The following is a 13,514-nucleotide window of genomic DNA, read 5'->3' on the forward strand; positions in this document are numbered from 1 at the left end:
TACTTAATGGAAAATTTAAGGATACACATCTGGCAATCTTTGGCAATTAGGTGTAATTAAACATTAAGAAATTATAAACAAGGTTTTGTATTATTCATTTAATTGTACAGCTATAATATAGTTACTTCTGTGTACAGCTTTTAAGTGTAATCATAATATTTCAAAGCACAGGAATTTTATTTTATAGCAGTACTGCCTAAAGAGGAGTATTTCAATCCCCTCTCCACAAAATCAGTATCCTTAATGTAATACAGTATCCTTAATGTAATGTAATGAGAGTCTCTGTAGCATTTCTATACACTTATTGTGGCTTAATGAAGATTGCTGTTTTTTGTATGTGTGTGCATGTTAAATCCTTAGTTCATTTAAATTAAGATGAAATCTTGGTACTTTCAAAAAGTGTTGTGGGAGTAAGAAAGGGTTTTTGGTTATTATAGGTTGTATTCCAGAACCTGGTACTGGCTGAGCTGTTTAAAAATGTGATAGCAGGCTCTGCCTCTGAAGCACTTCATATCCTTCCCAGTTAAAAAAACTTTCCAGGAAGTTCTTGTAGTTTTGTTTGGGTTTTGCTTGTTTGTTTTTAGTTTTCCTGATAAAGTTTTAAGGCTGTTTGTTTTTTCTCTTTGATTGGGTAATAAAACTGAGCTGTTCCCATCTCTATGCTGTAGACAGCTGACACCTTCTGGGTTTCTGTACCTCCACAGTGACATCCTTCACATTGCTCAGCTGTCCTTACTGAGTGTTTACTCATGTTGCACAGGGTACAAAAGATCCTCTGTTTCTGACTGGTGTGACCTTCCCACCGGAATACCCCATCTATGAGGAAACTAAAATAAAACTCACGGTCTACGATGTCAAAGATAAATCCCAAGACACGGTAAGTGCTTCGCTTCAGTCCTTGCACAGATCTGACTGAGGAATGAGTTTCTTGCTGTGTTGTTCTTCGGCTCTCATTAGCAAATTGGGGAGATGGTTTGATGTAAAATTGGTTTTGTTGTTCTCTTGTGCCTAAAATCTACTTCATCTGTTGTTGATATGTTAGAGACTAGAGAAAGAGAACCATGCACTTAAGGTGGGCATTTTGCTATTGGCTTTTTAACTAGTTACATGAGTCAGCACAGGTATTCCTGGCAAATAAAAGATTGCTCTGGTGTGCTTTTTGAGGGCAGAGAACACATGGAATAGACTCTGATAGCACTGCTGTGAATAACTTTTCAGAAATATATTTCTGATAATATTTTACTTCTCTGCATAAAACCAGAATGACAGTGGAGCCTGTAACTTGGGAGAGAGCTACTCATATTTAATCTCTTGGGTGGTGATACCTGCAGCTTTCTGTTGCTGCTTTTGTTATTGATTTGTAGCAGTCCAAACTCTACAGCTAAAGGTGAATCATTTGAGGTTCCAGTGTTGTACATTCTTGAATACAGAGTCAGCTTTTTATTCTTGGGAGTTACTCACTTGGGCTGATATATGGAGGTCAGTGGAACAATCTGAGTGATTAAACTGCCAAATAAAGAGCTTGAGTACTATTTTATGTGTTCCAGATAATCCAAGACAGCCTTAGACAAGGGCTAAGCCTTTGTCTTAGCCTAGGACAGAGCTAGATGTCATAACAGGACCTGTGGGAGATGTGTGTTTTTCTTCTGCAGCAGGCTGGAGTCCAGCTGATTAGTTTGCTCTCAGACATCAAGAATGGCCACGTTGACACCTGTATTTAATTGACTGAATTGCTCTGTAGCTGGCACCCAGCATGATGAAAGCAAGTGCAAGCTTCTGTCCTGACTGTATATATGTTCATTATCTATAAGAATGCAATCAAAGGCATAATTTGAAGCTTGAGACTGTCTTTGAGCTGCTTACAAAAGTAAAGTTCTATGTTTTGAGAACTTGTAATTTTTTCAGGTAGAAAATTGTTCTATTTGTTTAAATTTTCAACCTTTGTGAGCCAGCAGGTTGGTTCTGTCCTCTCACTATGCTCTTTCATGGGAATATGTGGAGTGTTTTAAGCATCAAATCTGAATTTCTTCTCTGTTTAAGAAGGGAAGGGACATGTATATGCATTTTATAATGTATATATTTTAAATTTTGTATTGGATTAGACTACAGGGACTTAAAATGGGATCTGCTGTTTATTCAATAGAGTTGTCACCTGTGGAGAGGTAACAGGCATTGAGTTAATGGAGTTGGACTTTGTCCTTCCCTTCCAGTTTCATTTTGACTGACAGATGCTGAAAAATAATATCCTATCAGTAAGTGATAAAAGTGAACTGGGTTGGTAGTACTTTTCCCTGTGTTACTGCTTTTCTAGCTCCAGGCTCCTCTACTGCCACTTATGAAAGAGAAGATCTACCCTAGGGAATTAATATAACTTGATAAGCTTTTTGCAAACCTGTAAGAACTTTCTGTAACTGTTCCTTACAATTGTAGTTCAGGACTAGAGTCTCTCTCAGGGAATCCCACTGATGTAGCTTGTAAATCACGAGAGAATACCTTTCTCTTTTGTCATAGCATTTATATTGTTCCTATGTGAAACATTCTAGATCTGTACTGTAGTATCTTTTTGTGGGGGCAAGTATTAATCTCCTCTCTGATTTACATACATTTAGCGTTTTTTACTACTCAACCATTTTAAGCTGGATGTAGGCAATAAAAAATTAAATAAGATGTAAGATTTAAATCAAGATGAGCTGCAGCATATGTGAATGACCCCAGGCTACCCTAGTTGCAACTTCATCTGTGGCAATATTTCGACTTCTGTTTACATCCCAAAATCTCAGTCATGCTATAACTTGACTTTCTTACCTGTAATTAATTAGAAACCATCATGCTTTCTATTAGTTTGGGTGATTTTTTTTCAAGTCTGGATGTTTATGTAGGCTCATAAAAGTCAGGTTAAAATGAGCTATAATTTGATATCATTACCTGCATAGCTGCAACAGCACGGCTCTCCATGCTTGGAGATCAAACCAAACAAACTGGATATGTCCCTTTGGCAGTGAAACTGCTCCCAGTGCTGTGGTGTCACAGCTCTGATTCTCCAGTCTGCAGCAGAGCTGGCTTTCCTGTTCCTCAAAAAGTGCTGCCACGTATTACAGCTGCCAAATGTAGTCCCACCATTCCTCCAAACTGACAGGTAATCCAGTTTTGGGGGGGGGGGGGGAATCCAGGCCTGCTAGGCGTGCCCTGCTCTTCCAGGCTGTGCTCCAGAGCAGATGTGAGCTCAAATCATTGGGCATTTGTAGCAGAAATAAACCTTGGATTTGACTGTGAGCTGTTCTGCAGAAATTGTTACAGCAATAATTCCCACAGCATCAGGGCTGTGCTACTATTTGCATCAGTTAATGAGCTCAAAGTAGTTAATATCCCTTGTCACAAATAAATACTTTAACTTTTCTTATTTATTTTGATGCAACTATAAGAAGTGAATTCTGTGCATGAATTAAACTCAGCAGGATTTTACTACCACAAATAGAAGACTGTAGAGAAGGTGGGGAAAGGGCAGTGAGTACATCACTGGGTAAAGCATTTTCTTGGGTTTTGTCAAACCTGGCTCTGACTATACAAGAGAATTTGCTCTCATTTTCAAATCTGCTGGAATTTTACTATAGTAGAAAACTAACTAAATACTTCTTGAGTTCTGCGCGCAAGTGATAATATTAAAGTGAAAGTGGATGCTCCTCATTGAGAAACCACCAGAATTTATTTTTGGCCTGCTCTTTAAAAAAAAAGAATCTTGAAAATTACCTTTCAATGCTAGTATTCCTGTACCAGAAAGCTTTTAGTTGCTTCACTCTTGACTGTCACTTAACTTACATTATGTAGGAAGTATGGTTTAATTATATTGAAATACTGTGCAGCTGGGATCACATTCACTCTGCTTGACACCCTGAATGCTCTGACTGCACTTCTCACTTTTTATGCTTCTCTGTCTGATGTTGATCATAATTATATCTTGGCTGTGTCAGATTTTCTGTTATTGCAGCTTTTTAGGTTGATGAAATGGGGGTTTTTGTTTGTTTTGACTAGTCTTTCTAAGTGATTAGTTACTGTAAGTTTTCACGTAAATAGAAACTTTTAAGAAAGACCATGGTATTCCCAGTTCACTTAGATATACTCAGAACAACATAGTTGAAATGCTTATGAAATATCCTTTAAATATTTCCAGCGAAGCCACGCATACGGATCGGTGGGTAATGCCATATTGTGAGAAATGTATAGTGACATCTGTTTCTACATCACAAAGATTTTTCTTCTTATATTGCCATGGGCAAATTTATGTTTTGCTGACTTGAGCTACACTGTCTTTAGGATTTTATAAAGTTGGGTTTTGTTGTAATGCTGGGGTTGTATCTGTTCTATGTCATTGTCAAATAAGATCAGAATTATAGGCTTATAAATCATTGAAAAATTACCTCTGTCCCACTTTTGCACAAGCATGCTGTTCTTACCTTTCTTATAGGTATGTAGGTTAGCCCAGTTTGGTCTAGCAAGATTTAGAGCTGAAGCTGGGGTCATTCGCTGGGACAATACTGCATAGCAGGAGTCAGGTACCACTGCTGCATGGCAGAGCCACAGAGAATACAAAGCTGATGGTTTTGTGTTACACTGAGAGAAGTCTACTCAGTGTAGACTCCTCCTCCTCTGCTCCTCGTCTGGGAGGCAGTGGGTATTGTTCTTTGTTTGGAATATGTGTATCCTGCAGCAAAAATTAACCTCATACCCAGTGAGTTGGCCCACTTCTGTTTCATCCACACATGGACAAGTGCTGGGAACAGAGGCAGGAGCAACTTTCTGTACCTGCTGGGAACTTTGTATATCTGATCTTTGCATCATCCCTTCAAAGATAATCTCCTTTGGATGGATATTACTATTGGAATTCATGTGCAGTACTGAAAGTTACACACAGCCACTCCAATGTTATCTCCTGAGGGCAAGGAGAAACTGGATGTATAAAATGCTGTTAAAATATTGCATTTGACAGTCTGGTCTCCCTTTTTTCACTCCACAAATTTCATCTTAATCACTCAGAATAAAATTAGATTAATTTGATAATTTTAGAAGTCGTGGGGCTAGGAGTTCTGTTTTTGATATCGGAACATATGTTGTAAAGTGGCAATTTAAGATTACTTAGGCCTTAAATAACTTGTCTTTTAACTCTTGGGGTTTAAATTTTCTATTAAACCTGTTCACTGGGAATGAAATTTTGCAAAAGGCTTTGCTTTGTGTGTTTCTTGATTTTGCAAGCGTCCCTGTTAAAATTGAATCCTGCTGGGGTGAGCTGGAAAATGAAGACTGTCCATCACGACAGAGGCATTTTGAGTTAAGCCAAATCTGAAGTGACAGCGTTCTGTGTTCCCTTGTGGGCACTGATCCCTGTTACACCACCACCATGTAGTTTGGTCTTTGTGCCTTTGCCATCTCTGCTGGGGGGACACTGGAGCATCAGGAGTGCTGCAGGGCAGTGTGTAAAATGCGCTGGCAGAGATAAATGTGAAATCTCTACCTCGCCTTCCCGTTCTCTGCCTGCACCACAGTGCACGCAGTCCCTCATTCCTGTGAATGCTAAAAATACCAAAACAGTTTATCTTCAAAAGCTGAAGCAAAGTGTTATACTTTGTTTAAAGACAAAAACACTTAAGTCTTCCCTTTATCAGTTGTGTTCCCTGCTGTCTCTGCAAGATTTGCAGAGAAATATTGCCTTAAACTAGAAACTCCCATTATCTCATTCTCCATAATAGAGCAGTACTGTAGACTGCTACAGTGCTACCCACAGAAATACTTGCATTAAAGCTTTAGATGTTCATCTTTCTCTGCAAAATCATCTATTTTTTTCATAAATATATATTTGATGATAGGTTTAGTTTTCCTTTTGCATCAGGCTAGATGTTCTTACTAAACATCATTATTAGGAGGAGGAGAGGAATGTCTTTTGATTCTTTGAGGCACCTGCATGTTGAATCCACCTAAAGTATTATTGTCAGTTGTTTCTGTAGTTTTTAAAAGTCTTGGATGCAAAAAGGGAAAGTCAAACTACTGACTTTTCTTTGGGTTTATATTTATATAAATTCTTTCTTTGAAGTGGCTGAGGTACAAATAGGTTTCATATATCTTAGTCTATCTGTAAGAGAATTGAGGATAAGTGTCAAGACTGGTCAAGTTACAGTTATAGGCTTAAAGTCCATTTGTAGCCTTACTGCTCTTTGCACCTCACCTTTGAAAATTTATTGGGAGGATTTGGTTTTGCAAAAATCTTTCTCCCTTTGAAACTATCTACTACTTTTTCTCCTACCCTTTTATTACTTTCTTTCTTTTCTTATTGAGGAAAACTCCTCCCTCTTGCTGTATCTTCAGGGAAAATTGTAACCTACTGTTTGGTAATTTTCTATTTTCTTTTCCTTTTCCACCTACTCTGCCAATCAAATGTTATTTGCTGCCTCACATCAGGCAAAGTTTTGTTCTAAGAGCTGACATTTGGGCAAAGGTTTGTAGAAGTACCTAGCAATGAGACTAATGGTGTTCTCTAAGAGTTTAAAGGGTTGCCTTGAAAATTGCTTAGCAAGAAAAGAACAAATTAGTAAATGATAACATTTTCCTGTAAATTTTACTGGACAAGGCACTGGAGGAGCTGCTCATCCCTCAGGAGGGATGGCTGGTGCTGGATACTGAAGCCCTCATAGGGAGCCCAGGCACCACAGGGGTGAAGGATTTCCTTGAGCTAAGTGCAGCAACATGGAAATGTTGGAGTCACTTCAAGGATGAGATTTGTATGTTCTCGTTGGTAATTTTTTTATTTGTTGTCAGTTTTTTATTTATTGATCAGTTCTTCCAGCTCAGATGCACGGGTACCCAGACAACAGCTGGCCTTGCTATTAAGTCTGGAGCAAAGAAGGCATTTTAAGTACCTCAGCCTTTCCCTCATCTTTTGTCTCTGTGTGTCTCTGCATCCATTAAAGATGAGGTTCTCCTTAGCCCTCCTTTTGTAGCTAACGTATTTATAGAAACATTTGTTACTGTCTTTTATGGCAGACGCCAAATGAAATATCAGATAGCCTTTGGTCTTTCTAATTTTCTCCCTGTATAAGCTCATGGAATCCTTGTAGTCCTCCTTCATTGCTTTCCCTTTCTTCCAAGAGCCACAAACTCTCTTTTTCTCCTTGAGTCCCAGCCAGAGCTCTTTGCTCATCCAGCCCAGTGTTCTTCCCCACCAGCAGGTCTGTTGGCATGGCAGGAGGGCTGCTCCTTCCTGTGTGTTTAGGATTTTGTGAGCAGTGTCCATCCTTCCTGGACCTCTTTGCCTCTCAGGACTGCTACCCAGGGGACTCTGGTTACCCCATTCCTAAATGGGCCAAACCTTGCCCTCTGACAGTCCAAACTGGCTGTTCTGCTGACTCCCTTTCCTTTGCTGAGACTTCAAAACATTGTTTTGTGATCACCATGCACAAGGCAGGCCCCAACCAAAACATCACCCACTGCTTCTCCTCTGTTCACAAAGACCAGGTCCAGTGAGGTGCCCTCCCTGGCTGGCTCACTCACCAGCTGTGTCAGGAATGCCTCTTTCCCACATTCCAGCAATCTCCTGGTCCCTTTCCTCTCTGTTGGGGTGAATTTCGTGTGGATATCTGGCAAGTTGAAGTCCCACCGTGAGAACAAAGACCACTGATAGAATGACTTCTCCCAGCATTTGTCCACCTCTTCATCCTGGCTGGGTGATCTGTCTGTCTTGTTGCCCTTCCCCCTGATCCTTTCCTGTAAACACTTGAGCCTGTAGTAACCATCAATGAGCTCTAGACAATGAGAGCCCTTCCTAACAAATGGGGCTACCCCACCACCTATCTCCTTCCTTGCTTACTCCTTCTGAAGGGTTTGTAGACGTTGCACCCCTTGTAGAGATTGATGTAAAACAGAGCAAAGTATCCCATCAGGATTGAAAATATGAAAAGAAAGGTGTATGGAGCAGTGGTAAGTCTGCCCTTTCTTTTGTGCTATGAAAGCAGGTACTCAGAGGTTGGAAACAGATTTTTCTTTGGAGGTTTTGGAGTGTGTGCTCTGTGAAATTGAAAGCAGCAAATTCAATCTGTTAGAACAGATTTTTCTTCCTCTGCCATGTGCCTCACAAAAGTGTCTTTTACAGTTACAGCCATGCTTGTACCAGTAAATGTTTACATTTGAAACTTTGTACCTAAAAACTAAAGCTGAGCAAATAATTCTAGTAAAAGAATAACATTAGAAACATATGCACTGGATGTAATGTGAGACTTTATCTTCTTGAGCAAATTTTTGCTGGAAGAGCATAGTAAATTGCTCTCAAAGCAAACTAGTTAAATGTTTTGTATTATGCTGTATTTTAAATATTTGATGAATAAACATGAAAGGCTTGTGTAATCATTTAGGATTTCCAATGCTGTTAGAAGCGCACGTATCACTGTATTTTACAATAATCAAAGCCTCTTTATGTAATCATTATGCAGTATTTTACAGAACTAAATTCCCATGTGGCTGAAATTCTCCATGCTTGGCTTTCTTCATGCCAAAAATGAGGATTTTGTTTTGATCTGTTCTTTGTTTTGATCTGTTCTTTTGATCTGTTCTCCTGTTCATCACAGATTGTGTGATCACAAAGAGAGGACAAGAATCCCTGCCTTCTAGCATGCATTTTTTTTAAACTATCTGTTTGCAGCTTGCGTAGTGATGACCAGAAAGCCAGGAGAACAAACGACAAATGCAGTCTTGTAGTTTGGTCAGAATTTAGTGCATGTGGTCCTCTCAAAATCTCAGCAGCATAAATGTGAATGAGCACTATCAACAGCAACAATTGTGGGCTCAAGGTTTCAGTGTGCAAAGCAGTTACTGCATTCAGCAGAGCATCAGCTGCTTTGTAGTGTTCTGGCAATTTGTGGTGTCTGAGATGTCCTTTCACCTTGAATTTATTACTTTTAGGTCAGATCTTGGATTATAACCAAGGATTCACTGGCACGGGGACATTGGTTATGTTTCTATTTATTCTTTTTTTGCTGTTTTTTTTCACCATTCTTCAGTGATGAGAATTCAGTGCATTTTGTTCCCCCTCCCCTCTGTCCTCCCTTCCCACCTCACCCTCCACCACCCTCCTGAGTTCTTCTCATTGCAATCATGGTATTTTTAAAGCAAGAATAGTTGAATACTTTTATAGTACCATGCAGCTGTTGATCTTTATTCTCGCAGTCTTATCATCCTTAAATCCCTTGCTGTATACACAGTCTCACTAATGTCAATGAAATTCAGAGGTCTCTCACTGGAGAGGAAATAGAGAAATGTATTTCTTCTGCAAGTTGCTAAGCAGACATGTTGTCACACACATCAGGAATAGTAAATAACTAGAACATTTCTAGCATATGTATTCTTGTGAGATAAAATGAAGGTTTTGAGTGTGTCTGTGTTATATGTTAGTTTGACTTGATATCTGTCTTGACAACCCTTTCTGGTGGAATCTGAAGTCTTTTTACTTCATGTGTCTCACTGTTGCATATGGTTGTCTACATTGCTCAGCTTTTTGGTTCTAAGGTAAGACCATGGGCATTTGTTACTGTATTTTTAGTGAAAGAAAATTTCTAGATCTCTCTGTGGAGTAGAAGTCTGGGTCTTTTAGCAAAAACAAATTGTGCAGGTGTAACTGTCTTAGAAATTTGTCTCTACTATTTCCATCAAAATCTGGCAGCAGCAGTTGGAGCAGCATTGTATCACAGCGCTTCAGGGTTTTTTTCCCTACTTTACAGAAGTTTACTGGGTGTATTAGAAGTGCATCCAGAGTTACAAGCTATTTCCTTTCGTTGCAACAGCATCTACACTGTGAGTAGTTGTGTGTAGGTATGTTTTGTCTTAAAATGCAGATCCATGAGTTTGTGTTGGAAAAAATAATTTCTCTGAGAACCCTTCAGATGGGTTTGTTTGCTTCTGAACAGAAGATCTGTGTCATAAGGGACAAATGTGATTTTTTTCCTGTAGAAGGCAGCGGTTAGTATGTTTTTGAGGTCCTTGGAAGGCTTGGATTTTGGCACACAGCTGCCTCAGTGAAATCGAACACTGAGGTCTTTGATTTGTGATAGCTGTAGATTCTCATTGCCTCTGTTCCTGCTGAATAACTTGGCAGTTTTTCAAAAAGAAGTAATTGCTAGACTGTTGCTAAAGCAATTATCTCTGAACATGGAAGCTCTGGATGCTTACTGCCCAATTATTGCTACCCTGTTTTGAAATAACATCATCCCTGTGAGAAAAGGAAGGTTCTGAATAATTAGCTGGGTCCAAATGGCTTTCAGGCTTGGGTATGACAGAAGACTGTCCTTGCAGTATAAATTAAAGTATAGGCACATAGACCCAATTTCATTGAGAGGCTTGCTGAGAGACTTTTCTCTGTGTACACAAAATACTCATGTCCAAAGTTTCATTGCCCATTAAGACGACCTTGGCATTATCAGCCTGCAGTCCTCTCCTGGTGAATAACTCTGTCTGGACTTAGAATTAGCCCTGTACAGTGTATTTGATAGTAGGGCAGGGGTGTATTCCTTTTCTCTACTACTTTCTAAAGTTCCTTAGGCAGTAGCTCAGTGGCCCCTGGAAAAGGCTCCTCTAGGAGGGACCACAGGGCCCGAAGTTTTCATGTCTGTTTTCAGGCAGGTGAAACTCATAATGAGCAGTGTATTCAGTATGAAGACAAAAAGCCTGTTGACTCCAGTGGCATAAACTCCACAGGAATAGGATACTGGCATTGTTAACATCTGAACTATTGTTCCTCATAATCCATGAGCTATCTTTTGAAGGAGTTGAAGAGACAGTAACAAGAAGTGAAGGGGTGTTATGCAGTTTGAAAAAGCAAAGCATTATTTGCCCTGGGTTTGGTTTGTTTCCCCCCTTTTCCTGCCAGTTCATTTTTATTTTTTTTTCCAGATTTGCAGTTTGGTTTCCCTGCTAGGTGTGCAGCCTGTTCTGTATGCTCAGCATGGACCATGCTGTTTATTTGATGTTTCTGAAACTCCTAGATGAAGCTGCTTTTAGAGTTACCTGATTTTTTTTTTTACTTTTATTTTAAGACAAATTGGAAGTAACCATTGACTACAGGTGTCTCTATGTGATGAATTTTGCAAGTATTTTTCTTAATATCTTAAAAACCTGTTCAGAGAATATGAAATTGTCTAGTGTGCTTGCCTCTACCAAAATAGTGATTCAAGTACTTTATTTCATTTTATTGTGGTTGCTCATTTATGTGATGTATTCATGTCTTGTTCAGGATTAGCCCTGCAAAATATGAGAAAAAGCCTTCAATACTTTATTAAAGTAATTTAATTTTTCAATAAAATATTTAAGTTGGCTTTTCCAAAGAAGGAAACGTTGTCATTACCATTAAACTAATGTAATAATATTGCATTATTATTAGCAATTATTTTAAGCAGATCATCACTTTATCTTAAGTTAGCCTCTCCTGTTACTATAAGGCCATTCACTTCTAATAACACCTCACCTTCCTGAAGAACACAGTGGTTAATGGGGACATTTGGTTTGGCTCGTATTTCTAAAATGCTTTCATTTTCTTGTCTTCCATGAAATTTAAACTGTTCTAAAATGTGATATTAGACAAAGTACTCTTTAAATGTTTGAAATAAAATTCCAAGAATGTTCACCTGACGTGTTTGATTTCCCTTGAATTAGGTTTTGTTTGATTTGATTGGGAGATACTTTTAGGGGGGAAAGGGACTGTTTCTATTAAGATCCTTGGCCTGATAGGGCTTTAAACCTCGTAGGTCTAACTGGCTGGATGAGTCAGAATTTCCACGTGGTATAATTGCTGGAGCTTGAGCTGGCACGGAGTTTGCGGGCAGGGTGCTGCTTGCAGCCTGGAATATAGGTTAGTGTCTCAGCCACAATGGTATTTGCAGGAGACAGGGCTAGAATTCTAAAAGGTGCATGTCCTTACATGAAGGTTTCTACATTCATTTCTGGAAGGCAGCTTAAGTTGTTTCTTTTAATCTCTTACTTCTTCTTCTGGTTTTCAGATCAGTAAGGAGGTCACGCATAGGTAGATTATTTTCTAAGCTAGGTGTAAAGATTGGAGTTTGTACCCAAGAGCAGAGTGTGCTGTTTAGTGCTCTTTTTTCCTGTGTGCTGCTTCTAGAGTCAATATTAACAAAGTCCTATGAAAAATGAAAACAGTCTGTGATAAAACAATGAATAGCATTGAAGGTCTGCTGCATATTAATAGAGCAGTTCCTATTCATGCAGGAGGAATTTGTATGCCTGTATTTAGAATCATGCAGTCTTAGAAAAGATGCTACTTTTTGAGGTATAGTTTCTTCAAGATGTTTAAAGGAAAAGGCTGGAATGTAGGCTACGGTATCAGGTATCTTTATTTACATTTTTTGTTTGTTTGTTTGTGTTTTCCTCTTTCTAAATCTATATAGTCCTTGTTACTGCTGATCAAGTTCACTGTCTCTCCTTAACCTTTCAGTTTTTAGGGAAGGGAGTTGAAGTAGTGCTTGTGAGGCTACATTTGGTTAGCTTCAGATCCAGAGCTGGAAATGTACGAGTTCTGTTAATAAATCCTTTTCTCTAGTGTCTGTCTGGAAGTGGAAGTGATGTGTGACTGCAGGATTTCCCTGGTGATATCACTTCAAACACAGAGTTGCTTGCAACATGTACTGAGTGCTCCCGCTTCTTTCTTCTGAGGGTTCTGTTAAAAGTGTTACTGTTCACATAACTCTGAAAATTTCTTGCTAATGAAAATTTTCTTTGCAGTAAATGTACATGAAAATTTACCTACTTTCAGCTCCAGAACTTGTATTTGAATCCAGTCTTTTCAGATATAATGGGATTCTTAATCAGTCTGTCCTTATTTGGAACTGAAAGGAAATTTGTTGAAAAAAGCAAAGAGAAAAAGGGAAGAGTAGATTCCTCACTGATCTTCATGGAAATTGTTAAATTTGCCATGAACTTTTTATGTTGCTCGTGGTGCTTGCTGCTGTAGTTCCCTTCTGTTAGTTTCAGAAAGTTGAAGAGTCAGGTCAATAGCAAATGAAACCAGTTCTGCTGACAAACTTAGATTTCTGAAAAGTGCCCTAAAAAATAATGGTTTCTTTTCAATGGCTTTATGATTTGTGGCATCGTCTGTTTCACGGTCCTACCTTGTTTGTCTTTTAAAGCACAACACATCATACCCTTGAACAAAAGAGAGCTTTCTGGCATAAATTTCACTGAATATTTTTCATTCAGTTGGCTGCTGCAAAGGCAGTTGATTCTTATATAATTTTCATTCACCTGTAGAATTAGATTTATGTAATTTGTGATAGGCTCTGTTGCATGTCACTATTTGCTACTTTTTTACCTTTAAGCATAGATTTACCACAGCAGTGCAAAGAAAAAAGGCAGTTTATCCTGCATGACAAAGTTACTCCCCTAACACACAGAGTTTGCATGTAACCTACTTAGACTGTAGATGTTACTATTTATGTGCTGTATAGCCTTTGGGGAAATCATAGCTTATACAC

At 38.8% G+C, this 13,514-nt stretch overlaps 1 protein-coding gene across 1 annotated transcript in view; it reads left to right on the forward strand.

The window, feature by feature from the left end:
• Positions 1-13,514, forward strand: part of INPP4B (inositol polyphosphate-4-phosphatase type II B) — a 216,900-nt gene that overhangs the window by 97,907 nt on the left and 105,479 nt on the right. Inside the window, exon 5 of the mRNA XM_059470523.1 lies at positions 761-877. Coding sequence (XP_059326506.1) covers positions 761-877 — 117 coding nt within the window. The remainder of the gene's footprint in view (positions 1-760; positions 878-13,514) is intronic.

The sequence above is a fragment of the Ammospiza nelsoni genome, chromosome 4 (assembly GCF_027579445.1).
Source record: "Ammospiza nelsoni isolate bAmmNel1 chromosome 4, bAmmNel1.pri, whole genome shotgun sequence".
In the NCBI taxonomy this organism is placed as follows: Eukaryota; Metazoa; Chordata; class Aves; order Passeriformes; family Passerellidae; genus Ammospiza; species Ammospiza nelsoni.